This window comes from Haliotis rufescens, unplaced genomic scaffold, assembly GCF_023055435.1.
Source record: "Haliotis rufescens isolate VD_foot unplaced genomic scaffold, xgHalRufe1.0.p SCAF_48, whole genome shotgun sequence".
NCBI classification, from domain to species: Eukaryota; Metazoa; Mollusca; class Gastropoda; order Lepetellida; family Haliotidae; genus Haliotis; species Haliotis rufescens.
The window spans coordinates 1,399,085-1,419,348 of NW_025964201.1; the positions used below are offsets into that span (position 1 = coordinate 1,399,085).

Genomic DNA, 20,264 nt, shown 5'->3' on the forward strand with positions numbered 1-20,264 from the left:
ATTTGTGGCTGTTGGTACAACAATAACGTTTACTCAGCGGTCATTCTAGAGGAATTAGAGGCTCTTTGTTTCGATGTGATTTTTGTCATCATAATCAGATTTGTTTATTTGAAAATAAGGGTTTCTGAAAAGAAATGAAATAATTTGTTTGTGTCGCAAATCATTCCTTTTCGTGTCAGTTTCCTGCAAAATGGCTGCGCCCATGGAGCGAATGATATTGCAAAGTGACTGGCAGTATTCTTTGAGGTAAGTACGTGATAAAGCAACATCTACTTGTGCCCTCTCGTAATATTTTTGAATGGACGCATCTTTCTCATATGTGTAGTGTTACACATGTGATATGTCAGTAGTGTAGGTTATTTCAAACTATGTTGGCAAGTCGTTGCTACCTGTGCCAATATGTTGGACACCATTCATCAATTGTAGCTAGCTCTCTATATATAATATCTCTTTAACTGCCCCGTCTTTACTTTAGGTACAGGGCTAATACATTTGGGAGAGTACTGCACTTTACCGGGCGCACTTTTTCAGATACAATTGGCGCTGTGGGTGCTCGTCTTGCATTAATGAGGCTAGCCGACATTCTGCCACTGGATCGAGAGCGCTATAGATGCATTAGTCCAGCCAAAATATAATTCAGAAATTACACTCTAGCTCGGCAAGCATGGAAACTGGTGGTGGTGTTATAGTTTAAGGGCAACATGGGTGGAAACTGGACTGTTATTGTCAGTTATAACTCCCTTGCCCCGGGAAGATAAGTGTATAGTAGGGGTTAATTTGCAGTACTACAGCTCATCTATTCTGGGATGTGTAGTCTTATGGAAAACAATTAAAATATACACTTTTCCATGGATAGCCAATTGATAATTGAATTTTATGCAGACATACATTTGATGAAATATTGTGTTTTCAGAGAAGAGAAAGGTCGAGCATGGATAACCTACAAGGGTACAAGTGAGTGTGAGATTTTCTTTTCACACATACATGCACTGGTACACTTCATTATTATTCCTGCACATATCACGCAATGAAGAAAACCATGGGGATTCCAGGTTGAAACTGATCCCGAGTTGGTCATAAGTGGTGACGACATGGGTGGACAACTTCATGTTGTCATACCCCAGAGCTCTCGATATGCTTTTGGTTATTTGGGTATTTTACCCAGAGGATTGATTTTGATTGGGTGTATACAATTTTTAGAGGTTATTCAATTTTTTTACCTACCTGTTTATTGACATTTGGGTATATTAATCTGTTTCGTAACAATTTTGTAACATTTAAGACTTATTGAATGGTAGCCCGGCTAACACACTACGTTTTCACAACGTTGTGGTAAAGTTGTGAATTGGTAACGTAGTGATACAACGTTGTCACAACGTTATTATTACGTCACTGTGCAACGTCGTTTCACAACGTAATAACAACGTTGCATTTTTACGTTGTGAAAACGTTGTTCATCGAATATTTCCCAACGTCTTGTTACATCGTTCCTGAAACGTTGGTGCGACGTCAACTGTCCCCTTAACAAAAATTGTATGAACAAAAGTTTTACATACAAATCGACACAATTTCTGCCAAAAACAAGGCAGTAATTCATTATTTACCTATATCTTCGGAATCAGGATTTCCATCTCGTAAATAAACTAAAGTCTGTGTAAACACCTTATTATCACGTCACTCCAACGTTATGTGACAACGTAATCACAACGTAGCAAAATTACGTTGTGGAAATGTTGTGCATCGGGCGCCATGCAACGTTATGATGACAACGTTTCTCATACGTTGGTGCGACGTCAAATAGTCTTCATCGCGAAAAGCGTAAAAACAAAGGTGTTTACTCGAAATAAACTACATTTTGGCAGAAAATTACAATAATGTTAGATTTGGTTTTCACTTTTCAGCAACCCGTGCTTGTCGTAAGAGGCGATTAAACAACAAACAATGACAATAACATTTTCGCCATACATGCATGATTCGCACTTCCATCGTTGTTGAAAGGTTGTGGATTGGTAACGTCGTGATATAACGTTGTCACAACGTTATTTTAACGTCGACCTGCAACGTTATTTCACAACGTAATAACAACGTTGCACATTCACGTTGTGAAAACGTTGTGCATTGGACATCACACAACGTTTTGTAACTACGTTTCTGAAACGTCGGTAAAAACGTTATTGAGTTTGCTTCTCGATAGAACAGAATAGAAGGAATAGAACTGCTTTATCAAAATCAACATGAATTTGTCAGAAAACCAAGTTAGTAATGCATTACCTTTCTATATATTCGGCATTTGAATTTTCATCTCTTAATACTAATATTTCGAGAACGTAATTGTGTATATCTGTGACAACGTTACAACAACGTTGCAAATTAACGTTGTGATAACGTTGTGCTTTGGACATTACAGTACTTTTTGTAAATGATGTTTAGGAAACCACTTGTAGATCTACCATCTCTCAGTGTTATTTTTTTTTAAACATATATATCTATTAACGAACTAAATGTTGTCACAAGCAATATTACAGTTAAAAACAATTGGCGCGTATTTTTTGCGGCGTGAGAGCGACTGCAGAAAAGTTTAGCCTGTTGCCTCGTGAAGTGACGTCAGAATGACGTCACATTGTCGCGGAAGATTTGTTGTCACCAGCCATCTTAGCTCAAACTCACTCTGGACATAATATATTACAAGCAAGTGATTGTGCAGCAACTGGAACTGGACAGATGATCTGTGAATTCGATTGAGGTAAGTTAATTTTTCAAAAATAGTCTGCGCTTGTTGATATGTTTCTGTGCATGCAGTGCGTCAAATGATCTAAATGGATCGTATTATTCAGAAGTGGCAGGGTTAAGAATGCAGTTTGCCGGTCATTTTCACTGAGCGTCAGTGTTGATATTAATATGATACACAGAACTTGATGATAGAGGTGAAGGGGGCCCAAGACTTTTTTCCATATTATTATTTTATGGATACCAAGGGTAATTGCCAAGGGCAAGCGGTATATTTTTGACCAGAATTCAATCTGGTGGCGTTTTGTGGCCGTCATATTATGTTCGGGTTTCGTTCGTAAGCGTGTAGATTTGTAAATAGGCCTAACTTATGCATCGCCTACTGACCGCACTGACAGTTATCGCCATTTCTTCTGTGTTATTTCTGAAATCATTACTATTTAAAGTTTACATGTACTAATCTTCTGACTTTGATTTTTGTGCAACAATGTGGCTCATCCAGGCCATGGGAATGGTTAAGTAGATTTCTCTTATACAGCGAAAAGAGGGAATCAAAACAATGGAAGTATTCAGCTCGACTCTCTGTAGGCTGCTAGTTATAGCCCTAGTCTAAAGTGATCAATGATGTTATGAAAAAAATCGTATTTTCGGGAAGAGACAGAAACATACTTGATGTTTCCGAAAAGGCCTAATTAGCACTGACTGAAGTAGCCTAAATGTGGATCATCAGGTTGTTGCTGCTGTCTATAAAGTTTATCATAGCAAGGTGCTTATCATGTGTATTTTTATTATTTCCGAAAAAAGAATCAATTCATCATTTTCCGATAACTAGATCTATGTCCGACTCCTTTCTAATGAAAACGAGCAAAAGTAAAACGAGTCTCTCGTCGCGCGCTATAACGGGGTGTTTTCGGTATTGTCCTCTCTGGTGATGATAAGCTAGTCGATAGTCAAAAGTTAAATATCACCATATATTGTCAGTGAGTTGGTCATCGTTTGTTGATGATTAAAGTGAGATAGGTGTAGCCAATGTGCACCAATGAAAAATACAATGGAATTGATAGCAACCATATTCTTTCGGTTTTCGATCTGCATATGTTGCCACGTAGGCTACCATACTACAGAATTATATTTAACGATATTTAACTGTATTAGATCTATGTTAATAAACGTAGTGACAAATAAATTTCAATAAATATTTAGAGCTGTTTCAACTTCGTCTGGTATTGTATAAGCTATTGCATTTTGTTTATTTCCCCATGTTTCTAATCTTTGTAAATGTTAGAACATATATAACTATCCTGGCATATTAATATGGAAAATATTAAGGTAGATCTAAGTATTAAAAAAAATCACAGTTTTAATTAGGATAAATACCCCAAAGTGTTAACACTTTTATCACTTATTGGTGGGCCAATTCATAATTCATATTCAACATTCTTGCTTCAAATATGGGAACTATTTATTTTATTTGGCAATATATATTTTTCATTTATGTACATATTTTTCAAATAAGGTTTTAGAAACTTAGCCATGATATTCACTTGAATCACTAGTTTGAGTGTACAGCAGAAAGGTAAAGTTACTGCTTTTGAAAAACTACAGTTGATCTGTTGACTGATAAAACTATTTGCCAATATTACTATCAGTTACATCATACTCTATTAGTCTAAGTAAATGGGATTTATCTATACAGTACTGGTTTATTTAAGAATGTGATACTTTGTGGTTTCTGTTTTTCTTTCAGGTGGAGAAAACAGTATTGTGGGAGCGTATTTGTTTAAAGTACATATCACTGACAGAAAGGTATGTCTGATTCAATAATATATACAAACATCTTCAAGAATTAAAATTTAGATGATTCTTATTTAATTATACCCACAATCTAAAAGGGCGGGGGTATAAAGTTACACCACTGATTCAGTGCTAAAAGCTTTTCTGCTTATGTATGATCCAAGAGCATCATGGTATTAGTGTCAGCGCCTTCGCACTTTCAGCAGTTTTTAACTGTTTAAAGACTGACATCAGACATCAAAACATTATTTTGGGGAATGCAACCGTTATTTTGTTATGTCAGAAATATGTCCCTTGCCTTGCCATTTTATAACATTTGTGTCATTTTTTATTCAGTTACCAAGGCATAAGGAGAGACTGAGGATACAGTTGAAGATCATCCCTGTGACTTTTCATTTGAGGACTGAAAAGGCTCCCCAGCAACTCAGCCCATGTTCTGACTTGTCATTTAACAAATAAATAAAGGTCACCTCAACCAGAATTCTATTGTCATTTCGTTTACCTAATGGATCTTAGGACATCAGATGCATAGACTATTCTGTTTGTCACAGTGTTGCTCTCAATGCTGAATGTATGAGGTAAGGCCAAGAAAATTTAAATGTTTCAATTTGTGCAGGGCTTATTGTTTGATGGTTTTTAATTTGCAAATTCGTGGGAAAATCCAATATCTTTTAATTGTGTTGAAACATTTGTGAACAATTTGCACATAGCCTTGAAAATTGTTTTGGAAAATGAATATTATATTACCAAATTGTACATGTAATTTAAAACATTTAGATTTATATCTTGGCCGTATTTCAAACTCTGCCAAAAAAGAGTGCATTTCATTGACTTGCTGTTTCATGGATAGGGTTAAAGTGAATTCAGTTTGCAGAATGTATTTCTTTGTACCTGACGTCTTAACTAGATTGGTACAAACTTTTCAGGCTGCCTGGGAGGTATTGAGGAATAAAACAGGCGTTAATCTACATGGACATTGCAACAACGTGCTGCAATGCCTGTAGTGTCGCCATATGTAAACAGTATGCGATACCTACGTTGTCGCGACGTAAAAAATGGACGTTGTGACAACGTCTTGATTTGGTTGTATTTTGGTTTACGCACAACGTCGTAGCAACCAATCTGGGAGTCTACAGAATTACGTTGTCACAACGTAACATCACAACGTTGTAGCAACGAAAAGTAAACGTTGTCACAACGTTGTAACAACGTAGAATTGTTGGCTGGGTACGTTGTCGCGACGTTTTGGTTAAACGTTGTAGCAGCGTAAAAAATGGACGTTGTGACAACGTCTTGATTTGGTTGTATTTTGGTTTACGCACAACGTTGTAGCAACCAATCTGGGAGTCTACAGGATTACGTTGTGACAACGTAACATCACAACGTTGTAGCAACGAAAAGTCAACGTTGTCGCAACGTTGTCACAACGTAGAATTGTTTGCTGGGAGTATACCTGTGTGCGTCTTCTTGCAGCTCCCTCTCCAGGAAGCCCGTTTTGTTTGCCAAACCTAGCATTGTAATAAAGGCACTATTAACCATCAGTCAGCGATGGTTAAGATACATTGACTAGGCACAATGTGCTTTTCACTTGGAATCTATTGATATTTGAGTTTGTTTGTTGAACAAGCTTTTCCAAATGGAACTGTCTGTAAGAAGATTTCGCAATCTACTGATGCACTATCATTTTATGTAATGGTTGTAATATATGCAATTGTTTTATCTACTACACTGAGTTGTCTGTTGTAGACTGCCCCAGTGTGCATGGCCATCTGGACACCCAGGGTATGTCCCGGGAAGGGGTTCCGGAGGTCACTGGTACCGACGGCTTCTCTGTACAGAACATCACCAAGGTAGGTTGACAACGCAGTCAGCACATACAGGATCTGTTAACATTTTGGGAGATCTGTTCAATTATCGTTGTAATACTAATGGCAGGGGGCTAGGGGAAGTCTATTCATCAAAGGCACCACTGTGCAAAGTTGTGTCTGTGAAAGGCGTAACAGATATCAATGATCCCTGGTTTGAATCCCAGATTTGCCCTGGTTATAGTTTTAGATTTCCCAGCTACATACCCCCATTCATGGGTTTCACTAAAGTGGTAACATCCTAGACCTGCATCACTTTGGGCATTCCTTCCACATCAAGCTGACAAGTGATGCTATGCCTAGCATACTGTTTAAAGCAGCGCTAAATCAACTCACTGACTGACTTCTTCCCACTGATATTGATGAGGACACAGCTTGGTCATCTTGTTGTATGCTGGATGACTGAGACTGATGTGAGGGAACATCCGGCCATTTGTCATGGTTATGACACAGAATCACAGTGTCTTCTGATCATGTTAGGGGCGGTCGGGTAGCCTAGTGGTCAAAGCGTTCGCTTGTCACGCCGAAGACCCGGGTTCGATTCCCGACATGGGTACAATGTGTGAAGCCCATTTCTGGTGTCCCCCGCCATGATATTGCTGGAATATTGCTAAAAGCGGCGTAAAACCATACTCACTCACTCTGATCATGTTGATAGTTGGGCTACAGTTGCTAAAATTTAATTTAAATATGTGATTTTTATTGTCAATTATTTTATTTGTATATTGCAGTGATATCAAAGTAGACACAATTTATGGATAACAACTTCTTTAATACTGCAAAGTCATTATCCATACATTGTGTCTACTTTGTCATCCGTCAACTTCTAAGTAATGCCTATCAAACAATGCAGTGATATGATTTGTTCTTGAAATACATTAATGGTTTCCTCAAACTTCAATTAAAATCTGCTTAGTATAAACAATACTCATTCTACAATAACAAATACAAATTAGCTTCAGCCTACAACATGTACAAGCTTGAGTCAGTCTGACTGTTGATCATATGTAAGGACCAGTTTCACACAGGTGAAGGGATGTGGTATGTTAGCACTGTTCTAACTGGTAGACTCTACAGGTGATAGTACTGGTTGATATCCTGTGTAACCTGACATGTTTTCCCTCTGGGTGTTGTTCCAGTACACACTGACGGCCAGATACAGCGGGGAGCTCGGCAGTCTCACCAGGAAGTTTGTGGCTCCACAGATCTCATTCTCAGCCATACATAAACAGAACAAAAGTGTGAGTATATTGGTTACAGTTTTTCAGTGTTAGAAACTGGCACTAGTCCTGTAGTCCTTGCCAAACTGCCCAGTAGTTAAGGTATCATCAGGACTAGTAGAAAGTTGCCACTTTTAAGGGTTTTGCTATATGTTATCATTATAAGGACAAGTGGACTACCGCTGTTATGACCACTCTGCAAACACTAAAGGTGTTATAACTGTCACGGTAAAGAATCCTTCATGTTGACTGATCTCCATGTGCTGCTTCAGTGTCTGGAGCCCTGTAAGAGCTGGGGGGCTGCTCATATAACATCATAGGCCAAGACATCGTCAGAACTATCCCAGCTGTACCCGGGTATTTAATATGCAGATGACTGCTTTGTGCTACAGCAGCAAGTTCTTCCCACATCCCGGGTGTCGATGTGACAGTTACTTGTGTATTCCCAGGCTCCATGTGTCGACATGACGGCCGGTGGTCTGGGTGTGTCATGTGACAGTTACTTGTGTATTCCCAGGTCCCGTGTGTTGACATGACGGCTGGTGGTCTGGGTGTGTCATGTGACAGTTACTTGTTTATTCCCAGATCCCTAGTGTCGACATGACAGCTGGTGGTCTGGGTGTGTCATGTGACAGTTACTTGTTTATTCCCAGATCCCTAGTGTCGACATGACGGACAGTGGTCTGGGTGTGTCATGTGACAGTTACTTGTTTATTCACAGATCCTGTGTGTCGACATGACGGCCTGTTGTATGGGTGTGTCATGTGACAGTTACTTGTTTATTCCCAGATCCCGTGTGTTGACATGACGGCCGGTGGTATAAGTGTGTCATGTGACAGTTACTTGTTTATTCCCAGATCCCTAGTGTCGACATGACGGACGGTGGTCTGGGTGTGTCATGTGACAGTTACTTGTTTATTCCCAGGTCCCGTGTGTTGACATGACGGCTGGTGGTCTGGGTGTGTCATGTGACAGTTACTTGTTTATTCCCAGATCCCTAGTGTCGACATGACAGCTGGTGGTCTGGGTGTGTCATGTGACAGTTACTTGTTTATTCCCAGGTCCCATGTATTGACGTGACGGCCGGTGGTCTGGGTGTGTCATGTGACAGTTACTTGTTTATTCCCAGGTCCCGTGTATTGACGTGACGGCCGGTGGTCTGGGTGTGTCATGTGACAGTTACTTGTTTATTTCCAGGTCCCGTGTATTGACATGACGGCCGGTGGTCTGGGTGTGTCATGTGACAGTTACTTGTTTATTTCCAGGTCCCGTGTATTGACGTGACGGCCGGTGGTCTGGGTGTGTCATGTGACAGTTACTTGTTTATTCCCAGGTCCCGTGTATTGACGTGACGGCCGGTGGTCTGGGTGTGTCATGTGACAGTTACTTGTTTATTTCCAGGTCCCGTGTATTGACATGACGGCCGGTGGTCTGGGTGTGTCATGTGACAGTTACTTGTTTATTTCCAGGTCCCGTGTATTGACGTGACGGCCGGTGGTCTGGGTGTGTCATGTGACAGTTACTTGTTTATTCCCAGGTCCCGTGTATTGACGTGACGGCCGGTGGTCTGGGTGTGTCATGTGACAGTTACTTGTTTATTCCCAGGTCCCGTGTATTGACATGACGGCCGGTGGTCTGGGTGTGTCATGTGACAGTTACTTGTTTATTTCCAGGTCCCGTGTATTGACATGACGGCCGGTGGTCTGGGTGTGTCATGTGACAGTTACTTGTTTATTCCCAGGTCCCGTGTATTGACATGACGGCCGGTGGTCTGGGTGTGTCATGTGACAGTTACTTGTTTATTCCCAGGTCCCGTGTATTGACATGACGGCCGGTGGTCTGGGTGTGTCATGTGACAGTTACTTGTTTATTCCCAGGTCCCGTGTATTGACATGACAGCTGGTGGTCTGGGTGTGTCATGTGACAGTTACTTGTTTATTTCCAGGTCCCGTGTATTGACGTGACGGCCGGTGGTCTGGGTGTGTCATGTGACAGTTACTTGTTTATTCCCAGGTCCCGTGTATTGACATGACGGCCGGTGGTCTGGGTGTGTCATGTGACAGTTACTTGTTTATTTCCAGGTCCCGTGTATTGACATGACGGCCGGTGGTCTGGGTGTGTCATGTGACAGTTACTTGTTTATTTCCAGGTCCCGTGTATTGACGTGACGGCCGGTGGTCTGGGTGTGTCATGTGACAGTTACTTGTTTATTTCCAGGTCCCGTGTATTGACGTGACGGCCGGTGGTCTGGGTGTGTCATGTGACAGTTACTTGTTTATTCCCAGGTCCCGTGTATTGACGTGACGGCTGGTGGTCTGGGTGTGTCATGTGACAGTTACTTGTTTATTTCCAGGTCCCGTGTATTGACGTGACGGCCGGTGGTCTGGGTGTGTCATGTGACAGTTACTTGTTTATTCCCAGGTCCCGTGTATTGACGTGACGGCCGGTGGTCTGGGTGTGTCATGTGACAGTTACTTGTTTATTCCCAGGTCCTGTGTATTGACATGACGGCCGGTGGTCTGGGTGTGTCATGTGACAGTTACTTGTTTATTTCCAGGTCCCGTGTATTGACGTGACGGCCGGTGGTCTGGGTGTGTCATGTGACAGTTACTTGTTTATTTCCAGGTCCCGTGTATTGACGTGACGGCCGGTGGTCTGGGTGTGTCATGTGACAGTGAGAACAAGCTGCTGGTGTGGCAGACTAGTGATGGAGAAGTGAGGGTATGTACACCAAGATAAAGTGCGAAGGCAGCAGGTTATTTACAATCATCAAGTACTTGTAGGGTTGTCATGACATTTTGTCAGTACTCAGTGGGTGATAATACACAATGTCGGTTGGCACAGCTGCTACAGACATGGCATGAAGCTTGAGCATTATTCACTGATGAGCTAGAAAATAAGTATCTGAAGTCTGGCTTGATTCATGTCTGGTAACCATGGTTACAGATAGGTTTGGTATTTTTTTTGTTTCTTGTTTAATGCCGCATTCAGTAATATTCCAGCTATATGATGGGGGTCTGTAAATAATCGAGTACAGTCCATTGATTGATATCATGAGCTTCGATCTACACAATTATTGATATGATGACATACATCAGCGGGCTTGACCACCCTATCACGTTAGTCGCCTCTTACGGCAAGCATGGGATGCTGAAGACCTATTCTAACCCAGATCTTAACGGGTAGTTACAGATATTTAACGTCCTCATGACTTTAACAGTCCTGTATAACCAATTCATCTTATTTTCAAATTTTTTTCCAGTTTTGTAAATCTGTGTGTTTGTTGCTTCCAGCGGAGACTCGAGGGTCACATGGGGGATGTGTACACGTGTCGGTTCTTCCCCTCGGGTGTGGTCCTCCTGAGCGGTGGCGCGGACATGCAGATGAAGATATGGTCGGTGGAGACGGGGAAGTGTGCGGCAACGCTCCGGGGACATACAGCAGGTGCTGCCACTCATTGTGTTGTCATTTTGCCATTTACTTGAATGTATTTTACATCAATGGCATTCTTGTGGGTCTTTTTGCCTATTGCAACTTTCCGAGTTTGGTTTAAGATAAATCATAATTTGATGTACATGTTGCAAATATACTTAAAATATCAGGTAAGATACATAATCCTCTGGCTTATATTTTCGTCATCCTAATTTCCAATATAATAAGAATTAAATAGAATTATAACTTGCTTGAGCTTTTAGGAGAAATATGTCAAAATATCATGTGCCAGTGTCCATGTTGAAATTACAGCAACTGACAAGATGGCAACTGTCTTGTGCAGGTATCCTGGAGACAGCGGTGGTCGACCGAGGTCGGAACATTGTGTCTTGTGGCAGGGATGGCACCGCCAAACTATGGGATGTAGGTCAGAGTTCCGTGTTGACAACTTTCAAGGACTGTGGCGGCATCGTCAACAGCTGTGCCGTCGAGGTGACAGAAAACTCCATTGACCTTGGTGCACCTGACAACCCTCCCAGTAAGTGATGTTACCCAGTAAGTGATGTTACCCAGTGAGTGATGTTACCAGTGAGTGGTGTTACCCAGTGAGTGATGTTACCCAGTGAGTGATGTTACCCAGTAAGTGATGTTACCCAGTAAGTGATGTTACCCAGTGAGTGATGTTACCCAGTAAGTGATGTTACCCAGTGAGTGGTGTTACCCAGTGAGTGGTGTTACCCAGTGAGTGATGTTACCCAGTGAGTGATGTTACCCAGTAGGTGATGTTACCCAGTGAGTGATGTTACCCAGTGAGTGATGTTACCCAGTGAGTGATGTTACCCAGTAGGTGATGTTACCAGTGAGTGGTGTTACCCAGTGAGTGATGTTACCCAGTGAGTGATGTTACCCAGTAGGTGATGTTACCAGTGAGTGGTGTTACCCAGTGAGTGATGTTACCCAGTAAGTGATGTTACCCAGTAAGTGATGTTACCAGTGAGTGGTGTTACCCAGTGAGTGATGTTACCCAGTAAGTGATGTTACCCAGTAAGTGATGTTACCCAGTGAGTGATGTTACCCAGTGAGTGATGTTACCCAGTGAGTGATGTTACCCAGTGAGTGATGTTACCCAGTAAGTGATGTTACCCAGTGAGTGATGTTACCCAGTGAGTGATGTTACCCAGTGAGTGATGTTACCCAGTGAGTGATGTTACCCAGTGAGTGATGTTACCCAGTGAGTGATGTTACCCAGTGAGTGATGTTACCCAGTGAGTGATGTTACCCAGTAAGTGATGTTACCCAGTGAGTGATGTTACCCAGTAAGTGATGTTACCCAGTGAGTGATGTTACCCAGTGAGTGATGTTACCCAGTAAGTGATGTTACCCAGTGAGTGATGTTACCCAGTGAGTGATGTTACCCAGTGAGTGATGTTACCCAGTGAGTGATGTTACCCAGTGAGTGATGTTACCCAGTGAGTGATGTTACCCAGTAAGTGATGTTACCCAGTGAGTGATGTTACCCAGTGAGTGATGTTACCCAGTGAGTGATGTTACCCAGTAAGTGATGTTACCCAGTGAGTGATGTTACCCAGTGAGTGATGTTACCCAGTGAGTGATGTTACCCAGTGAGTGATGTTACCCAGTGAGTGATGTTACCCAGTAAGTGATGTTACCCAGTGAGTGATGTTACCCAGTGAGTGATGTTACCCAGTGAGTGATGTTACCCAGTGAGTGATGTTACCCAGTGAGTGATGTTACCCAGTGAGTGATGTTACCCAGTGAGTGATGTTACCCAGTGAGTGATGTTACCCAGTAAGTGATGTTACCCAGTAAGTGATGTTACCCAGTGAGTGATGTTACCCAGTAAGTGATGTTACCCAGTAAGTGGTGTTACCCAGTAAGTGATGTTACCCAGTAAGTGATGTTACCCAGTGAGTGATGTTACCCAGTAAGTGATGTTACCCAGTAAGTGATGTTACCCAGTGAGTGATGTTACCCAGTGAGTGATGTTACCCAGTGAGTGATGTTACCCAGTGAGTGATGTTACCCAGTGAGTGACCCAGTGAGTGATGTTACCCAGTGAGTGATGTTACCCAGTAAGTGATGTTACCCAGTGAGTGATGTTACCCAGTGAGTGATGTTACCCAGTGAGTGATGTTACCCAGTGAGTGATGTTACCCAGTGAGTGATGTTACCCAGTGAGTGATGTTACCCAGTGAGTGATGTTACCCAGTAAGTGATGTTACCCAGTGAGTGATGTTACCCAGTGAGTGATGTTACCCAGTGAGTGATGTTACCCAGTAAGTGATGTTACCCAGTAAGTGATGTTACCCAGTAAGTGATGTTACCCAGTGAGTGATGTTACCCAGTGAGTGATGTTACCCAGTAAGTGATGTTACCCAGTAAGTGGTGTTACCCAGTAAGTGATGTTACCCAGTAAGTGATGTTACCAGTGAGTGGTGTTACCCAGATAGTGATGTTACCCAGTAAGTGGTGTTACCCAGTAAGTGATGTTACCCAGTGAGTGATGTTACCCAGTGAGTGATGTTACCCAGTAAGTGATGTTACCCAGTAAGTGATGTTACCCAGTGAGTGATGTTACCCAGTGAGTGATGTTACCCAGTAAGTGATGTTACCCAGTAAGTGATGTTACCCAGTAAGTGATGTTACCCAGTGAGTGATGTTACCCAGTAAGTGATGTTACCCAGTGAGTGATGTTACCCAGTAAGTGATGTTACCCAGTGAGTGATGTTACCCAGTTAGTGGTGTTACCAAGTAAGTGGTGTTACCCAGTAAGTGATGTTACCCAGTGAGTGATGTTACCCAGTGAGTGATGTTACCCAGTGAGTGATGTTACCCAGTAAGTGATGTTACCCAGTAAGTGATGTTACCCAGTGAGTGATGTTACCCAGTTAGTGGTGTTACCAAGTAAGTGGTGTTACCCAGTGAGTGATGTTACCCAGTAAGTGATGTTACCCAGTAAGTGATGTTACCCAGTGAGTGATGTTACCCAGTGAGTGGTGTTACCCAGTAAGTGATGTTACCCAGTGAGTGATGTTACCCAGTGAGTGATGTTACCCAGTAAGTGATGTTACCCAGTAAGTGATGTTACCCAGTGAGTGGTGTTACCCAGTGAGTGATGTTACCCAGTGAGTGATGTTACCCAGTGAGTGATGTTACCCAGTAAGTGGTGTTACCCAGTGAGTGATGCTCCCCAGTAAGTGGTGTTACCCAGTGAGTGATGTTACCCAGTGAGTGATGTTACCCAGTGAGTGATGTTACCCAGTGAGTGATGCTGCCCAGTGAGTGATGCTCCCCAGTAAGTGGTGTTACCCAGTGAGTTATTTTACCCAGTTAGTGGTGTTACCCAGTAAGTGATGTTACCCAGTAAGTGATGTTACCCAGTGAGTGATGTTACCCAGTAAGTGATGTTACCCAGTAAGTGATGTTACCCAGTAAGTGGTGTTACCCAGTGAGTGATGTTACCCAGTGAGTGGTGCTACCCAGTGAGTGATGCTACCCAGTGAGTGATGTTACCCAGTAAGTGATGTTACCCAGTAAGTGATGTTACCCAGTAAGTGGTGTTACCCAGTGAGTGATGTTACCCAGTCAGTGGTGTTACCCAGTGAGTGATGTTACCCAGTGAGTGATGTTACCCAGTAAGTGATGTTACCCAGTAAGTGATGTTACCCAGTGAGTGATGTTACCCAGTAAGTGATGTTACCCAGTAAGTGGTGTTACCCAGTAAGTGATGTTACCCAGTAAGTGGTGTTACCCAGTAAGTGATGTTACCCAGTAAGTGATGTTACCCAGTGAGTGATGTTACCCAGTAAGTGATGTTACCAGTGAGTGGTGTTACCCAGATAGTGATGTTACCCAGTAAGTGATGTTACCCAGTAAGTGGTGTTACCCAGTAAGTGATGTTACCCAGTAAGTGATGTTACCCAGTGAGTGATGTTACCCAGTAAGTGATGTTACCCAGTAAGTGATGTTACCAGTGAGTGGTGTTACCCAGATAGTGATGTTACCCAGTAAGTGATGTTACCCAGTAAGTGGTGTTACCCAGTGAGTGATGTTACCCAGTGAGTGATGTTACCCAGTGAGTGATGTTACCCAGTGAGTGATGTTACCCAGTAAGTGATGTTACCCAGTTATACCAGTACAAAATATTTCCATTAAAACCAAAGATAATTTGTATGTTTTCATACTGTGTGTATATTTCTTTGTTCAAAAGCAAAGACTTCCTGTATATGTTGTTCTTCTCCGCGCCCCAGGTGAGAGAGAGGTGTCGACAGACGGCAGGATGCTACTGCTGGGCTGTGAGAATGCGACACTGCAGGGCTACGGGCTACGAAGTCGTCAGAAGGTGGGTGACTTCACGAGGCATGCTGGCACTCTGCAGTATCACCATGTTGGGCTCTGGTTCTATGTCAGTACATGTTGGGCTAAAGGAAATAATAGTCTTGGTTCTCAGGCACCGCCCGCATCATCATAAAGTTCGCAGCGCTTTCGTTTTCATCTCCATTTAAAAACAACAACAAAAATATCCTTAAATATTCCAAGTTCCAACAGTTTTTTCCAACTTTTTTTGGTTACATGCTAGTTTGAATAACCCCAAAAAAATAAAAAGACACCGCCCGCCCGCACTGTGTTTTCAAAAAACATTGCCTGAGAACCAATTCTTTTATTTTTTCAAGTCTTGTGTACAAATATTTAGTCAATGATTCACGGTAATGCATTATCAATTATCCAATGCATTATATCTCTATTGTATTTTGATAAAACGCTGGATCCATTGCCATCAGCATCATTTCGGAAGTGACGTCACCATCTGCTTCTCTCTTATCACTGATCATGCCGTCTTAGCACAGATTTTCTTTTGTGTAATTTTATTGGACGGCCATATTTCGTGTCATTCAGCTTTAGCTCTAACCAAAGCTGTGGTGGTGAATGGTTCCAGGGTATCGTTATTGAATGTAGATATAATACCCTGGACTACCAAGGATGGACGCAAAGATAATCAGCAGTTTCATGTCTCAGTGATCCCTCAGTGATATATCAATCAATATATCAATCAATATATCAATTAATATATCAATCAATATATCACTACCCCGGTATATCAATCAGTCAATATTGACCTGCCCTTTGTTAACCCACGTTTTATTTGTGTCCAGATATTTGAACTTGACTGTCACTCTGCGGTCAACGTTGTCGCCTTCCTGTCGGATGTCCAGGCGGTATGTGGGACACAGGATGGCCACTTGACCGTTGTGGATATCAGAAACGTCAGGTAAAGGGAGACAACTCTTGACATGTTGAACATACTGTCACCAGTAAACAAGACTAGCCATGTGTCACAATCGTTCCACTGCATCGGAATGTACCACCGTGAACAATTGCATCATGTTAGGGGATATGATGGGTAGGGTTGTACAACATGTGATCAGGTAGTCCAACATCATCGATTTAATAACTGACTGCAGCAGCTGTGTAAATGATTGCCTGGCAAGGGATGTAATGCTGCAGATGCAATGTATCAATTCTGTAAGCCACAGCACTAAGTCAGGGACCTGCACATTGCGATGCACAGATAAGCCCTTGTTTTCAGGTCACCTTGACATTGTCAGTGGCTTCTTGTGTCCTTGACTTCCTCCATGTTCAAGTGGGAGAGCATCTGCCAGAGAGAGGAAGGTCTGGGTTCAATCCCCGGCTGTGTCATACCAAAATGTGTTAAATGATGGTATTTGTTATTGCCCTGCCTGGTGCTTGGAATTAAGGGGCTAAAACAAGGACTGGTCGTCTCAGAGTCAGTATACTGCGTCTGAGTGGGGCATTCATGTTAAACTGCGATGCAGTATCTTAGCACAAGCACTATAAAATCCAGACTAGTACAAGTCGATTTTGCTTAAGAAAATTGGCATTCACTCATAGATAAATGATCACATGTCTTTTATTCAACCATGAAATCAGAACTTCAGTTATGAAATATTCAAGATGGCCACCAAGATGGCTGCTGAAACATGAAGACATCTACCTTGCTAATTGTGCGGAATATAGGACTACTTCTGGTGCATATCACTATTGCTTTCCCTTCAACTAACTAGAATATGTCTTTTGGAAATGTATTAATCAAAGGTATAGGTAACATGTCTACCAAAAACTGTATATTACAGTTATTACTATTTTATTCAGTTTAAACTAAGATGCTTAAGGATGATCGATGTAATTTAGATACAAAAATAGATATATTGTGTAACAAATCTCGGGATAAAAAAAAATTATCCACAAATTCCCTTTTTTTGCTCTCCCTGCCGGACTATAGCTGATAAAGCCTGCACAGCTTGCACTGTAAATGTCTACAAGATGAAAAGCATGTTTGGTGACATGTTGACATGTGACATAATTGTTTTTGTCAGGGTGCCAGTGAAGGAATGGCAGGAGTCTCGGTCGGCCATCTTGTCTCTGCTGCCACACAAACAAGGATTCTTTGCATCAACAGGTACACTGGTCAATCCTTATAACAGTTAAACACCACCTTTTATTACTTTGAAATGTGGAAATGTTCCAAGATGTTACAAGATATATTTGTCCTTTCTTCAACAACAGCCCACATTTGAATAAGGACAGAAAGACAATTTGGTAAAGAAACAAGGCAAGCAGATGCATAGGTGGTTAAAAAATAGTTGTTCTAACATGCCTTTGTAAATACTCTATTGCAATTGGTAGGGCTGCAACGATACAGGAAGGTCACGATATGATACGCATCTCAATATTCTGGTCACGATACGATACGTATCTCGATACGATACTATCTCGATACGCAATGATAAAAAAACAAGACTTAAAACATGTCAAGATTGAACCTTTTATGATTTTGGAACAGTCAAAATTATTTTATAATAACAAGACTACTGAAGTTGTTCAGCTTCAAAGTGGAACTTTCTCTAACTTTCCTTAAAATCAATTCAAAGTTCAAACACCAGAAAATAATTAATGTGCTCCACCAGTGATACAACGTCAAAGAATTTTGATGCAATGGTCGAAGAAATTGTATCTGAAATTATTGTTTTATCAGGAATAATATATTCCAATATCGTGTTACCTTAGTTGCAGCTTTTACTATATATATATTTAAAATTATAAGAACCACAAGTGTAGCATATTGGTACTGGTGATTGCTGTTGCAGGATAGTTTTACACATGGAACAATTTGACCAGTCACCCTAGGGACTTCTCGTGCTACATGTATTTCAATTGCGAAAACGTTATGTTGACATATATTAGCCAAATTGCCACAAATATGACTTTTAACGAGTCAAAGTAGGGCATTGTTAATATATGTATCCAATCTCTAGCAACTAAAGTTCGTTTCAATGCGTCAAAAGCGGTAATCTGACCGTGGTTGCTGTATCTCTTCACACACGATTTCAGATAACTTAATGAAAACAATATTAAATGAAATTTTGAAAAAACTATTAAAATATATTACAAACACAAGTCCAGATATACAATGAACACGTTTTAATAACAAGATAGTATGATAATGGTATTGAATTGCGTACTTCAGTTCGGATTTGCTGACAGGTATTTCCATTGTTATGTGCTTGCGGGGATCAGCTGATAATGTTTTTTGAGATGGGGAAAAACATCTGTCGGTGTAAAACCTGAGCTTATTAAAAGTGTAAGTACGTTTTTGGGAGCCATGCGTTACCGCGCGCTATAACCAAGTTAGCGGCTTATTGAAAGGCACAATAGTGAGGAAACGCTGTACTTGAGATTTGCGTTCCGTATCGTGGCGTATCGATAAATGGGCCTACGTTTATCGTATATCGTATCGTGGGTCAAGTATCGCGGGTCAAGTATCGCGATGCATCGGAATATCGGTGTATCGTTTCACCCTTAGCAATTGGTCAATCAGTGGCTGCAAATCACCATAACAACAGCTCCTTTTGGTAACAATTCACAACCTTCGGTTCAAAATTCAATTAAGCGCCATCCAATCTGAGGCATGACACGTCCCATAAATCTGTGATTTCCTCCTAACTGATATTGAGTTGACTGACGTTGTCTTCCAGGAGATGGTTCCTGCTTCTTTGTGGACGAGCGTCAGGAGACGCGGGTTGAGTTGACCGGTGCGGACTGCGACCCTGTGTACGGGACGGCGTGTGACGGATCCCACGTGTACACCTCCTGCCGAGATGCTGCCATCCGGCGCTACAGTCTGCTCCATGTCTGACCGGAATCATCTTCACCGATTCTTATCCCTGACCAGAGAGAATTATCGGGATAGTAACTTTGGAGAGAGGGGTGTGCAATGATGTTCTGGATGAGTTCTGTCTGTTGCTGCTGATGTTGACAAGAAGAACATGTAAGACAACGCAGTGGGGACGTCTCTTCTACTACCCAAGGTTCAATTCATGAAGACTTTGTCGAAAAGAAATAAATGTCACATGCCAGACAGCATTGATACAAGAAACAGAGATTTCAGTACTGACACCAATTTTGAGTGTATTTAACAGAATTTACATTGCCGTTATATTGGACAAATTGATGATTGCTGAGGTTCAAAAAACATTCTGTTCAGTATGGATGCTGCAATTTTTATTGACTGGTTCTCGCCACAAATAGCAGTAATATTGCTGATGCGGCGAAAAGCAATATTCATTCATTTCAGCATGGAGCCTTCAGATGTCATGTGATCAGTACCAGATAGCGACCCTGTGTAATTAATGTAACTAAGTGAAAAAGGTTTTGGAGGTACTGGGTTTTTGGACAGCTTTGCTGACATAAGCCTTGTTTAGGCCTGAGTAGAAACAGCACGTCTTCCATCCGAAGACAGGACATTAAGACCTGTGACAGCACAAATCTGTCAACAACATCATTGTTGTACCACTGTATATACGTGCATGTCCGGAGGCATGTCTTTGTCTCCTTCTCGTTGTTATTGTCTCTTGCTGTAAGTTACAGCATTTGTAAGTTGAACACTGTTTTACTGAATAAAGATTGCTATATGGAATATGAATTTGTGTTCTCATATACTTCCATATCATCCAACCATGCACCACCTCTCACCCGACCCACTTACTCGCTTACCGGCGACACGGGTGGCCCAGTCGTCGAAGAAGGCGCAGCATTTCACTGTGCAGAGTTGCGTCCCTTGGGCACGCCAGAAACCTACGATTGCGGGTTCGAATCCCGTTTCGCCCCGATTATGTTTCTAGGTTTG

General features: G+C 41.8%; 1 protein-coding gene and 1 long non-coding RNA gene across 2 annotated transcripts; both read left to right on the forward strand.

Annotated features, from left to right (window-relative positions):
• Window positions 1–78: 78 nt before the first annotated feature.
• On the forward strand, window positions 79–20,054 carry LOC124117654 (proteasomal ATPase-associated factor 1-like). The gene is made up of 11 exons (XM_048383455.1): window positions 79–246; window positions 914–954; window positions 6,268–6,371; window positions 7,526–7,627; window positions 10,232–10,327; window positions 10,900–11,050; window positions 11,382–11,576; window positions 15,310–15,401; window positions 16,213–16,328; window positions 17,455–17,537; window positions 19,114–20,054. Exons 1-11 carry the CDS (start codon window positions 191–193, stop codon window positions 19,272–19,274), a joined length of 1,197 nt encoding a protein of 398 aa, XP_048239412.1. The 5' UTR covers window positions 79–190; the 3' UTR covers window positions 19,275–20,054.
• Window positions 2,751–4,996, forward strand: LOC125372809. The gene is made up of 2 exons (XR_007218238.1): window positions 2,751–4,533; window positions 4,858–4,996. It is a non-coding gene; the product is annotated as an uncharacterized LOC125372809 (long non-coding RNA).
• Window positions 20,055–20,264: the final 210 nt, after the last annotated feature.

Coding starts and splice junctions, on each gene's coding strand:
- LOC124117654 (XM_048383455.1), top strand. CDS start 191: ATGGCTGCGCCCATGGAGCGAATGATATTGCAAAGTGACTGGCAGTAT. Junction 16,329..17,454: donor GTGGATATCAGAAACGTCAG/GTAAAGGGAGAC, acceptor TGTTTTTGTCAG/GGTGCCAGTGAAGGAATGGC. Junction 17,538..19,113: donor AGGATTCTTTGCATCAACAG/GTACACTGGTCA, acceptor GTTGTCTTCCAG/GAGATGGTTCCTGCTTCTTT.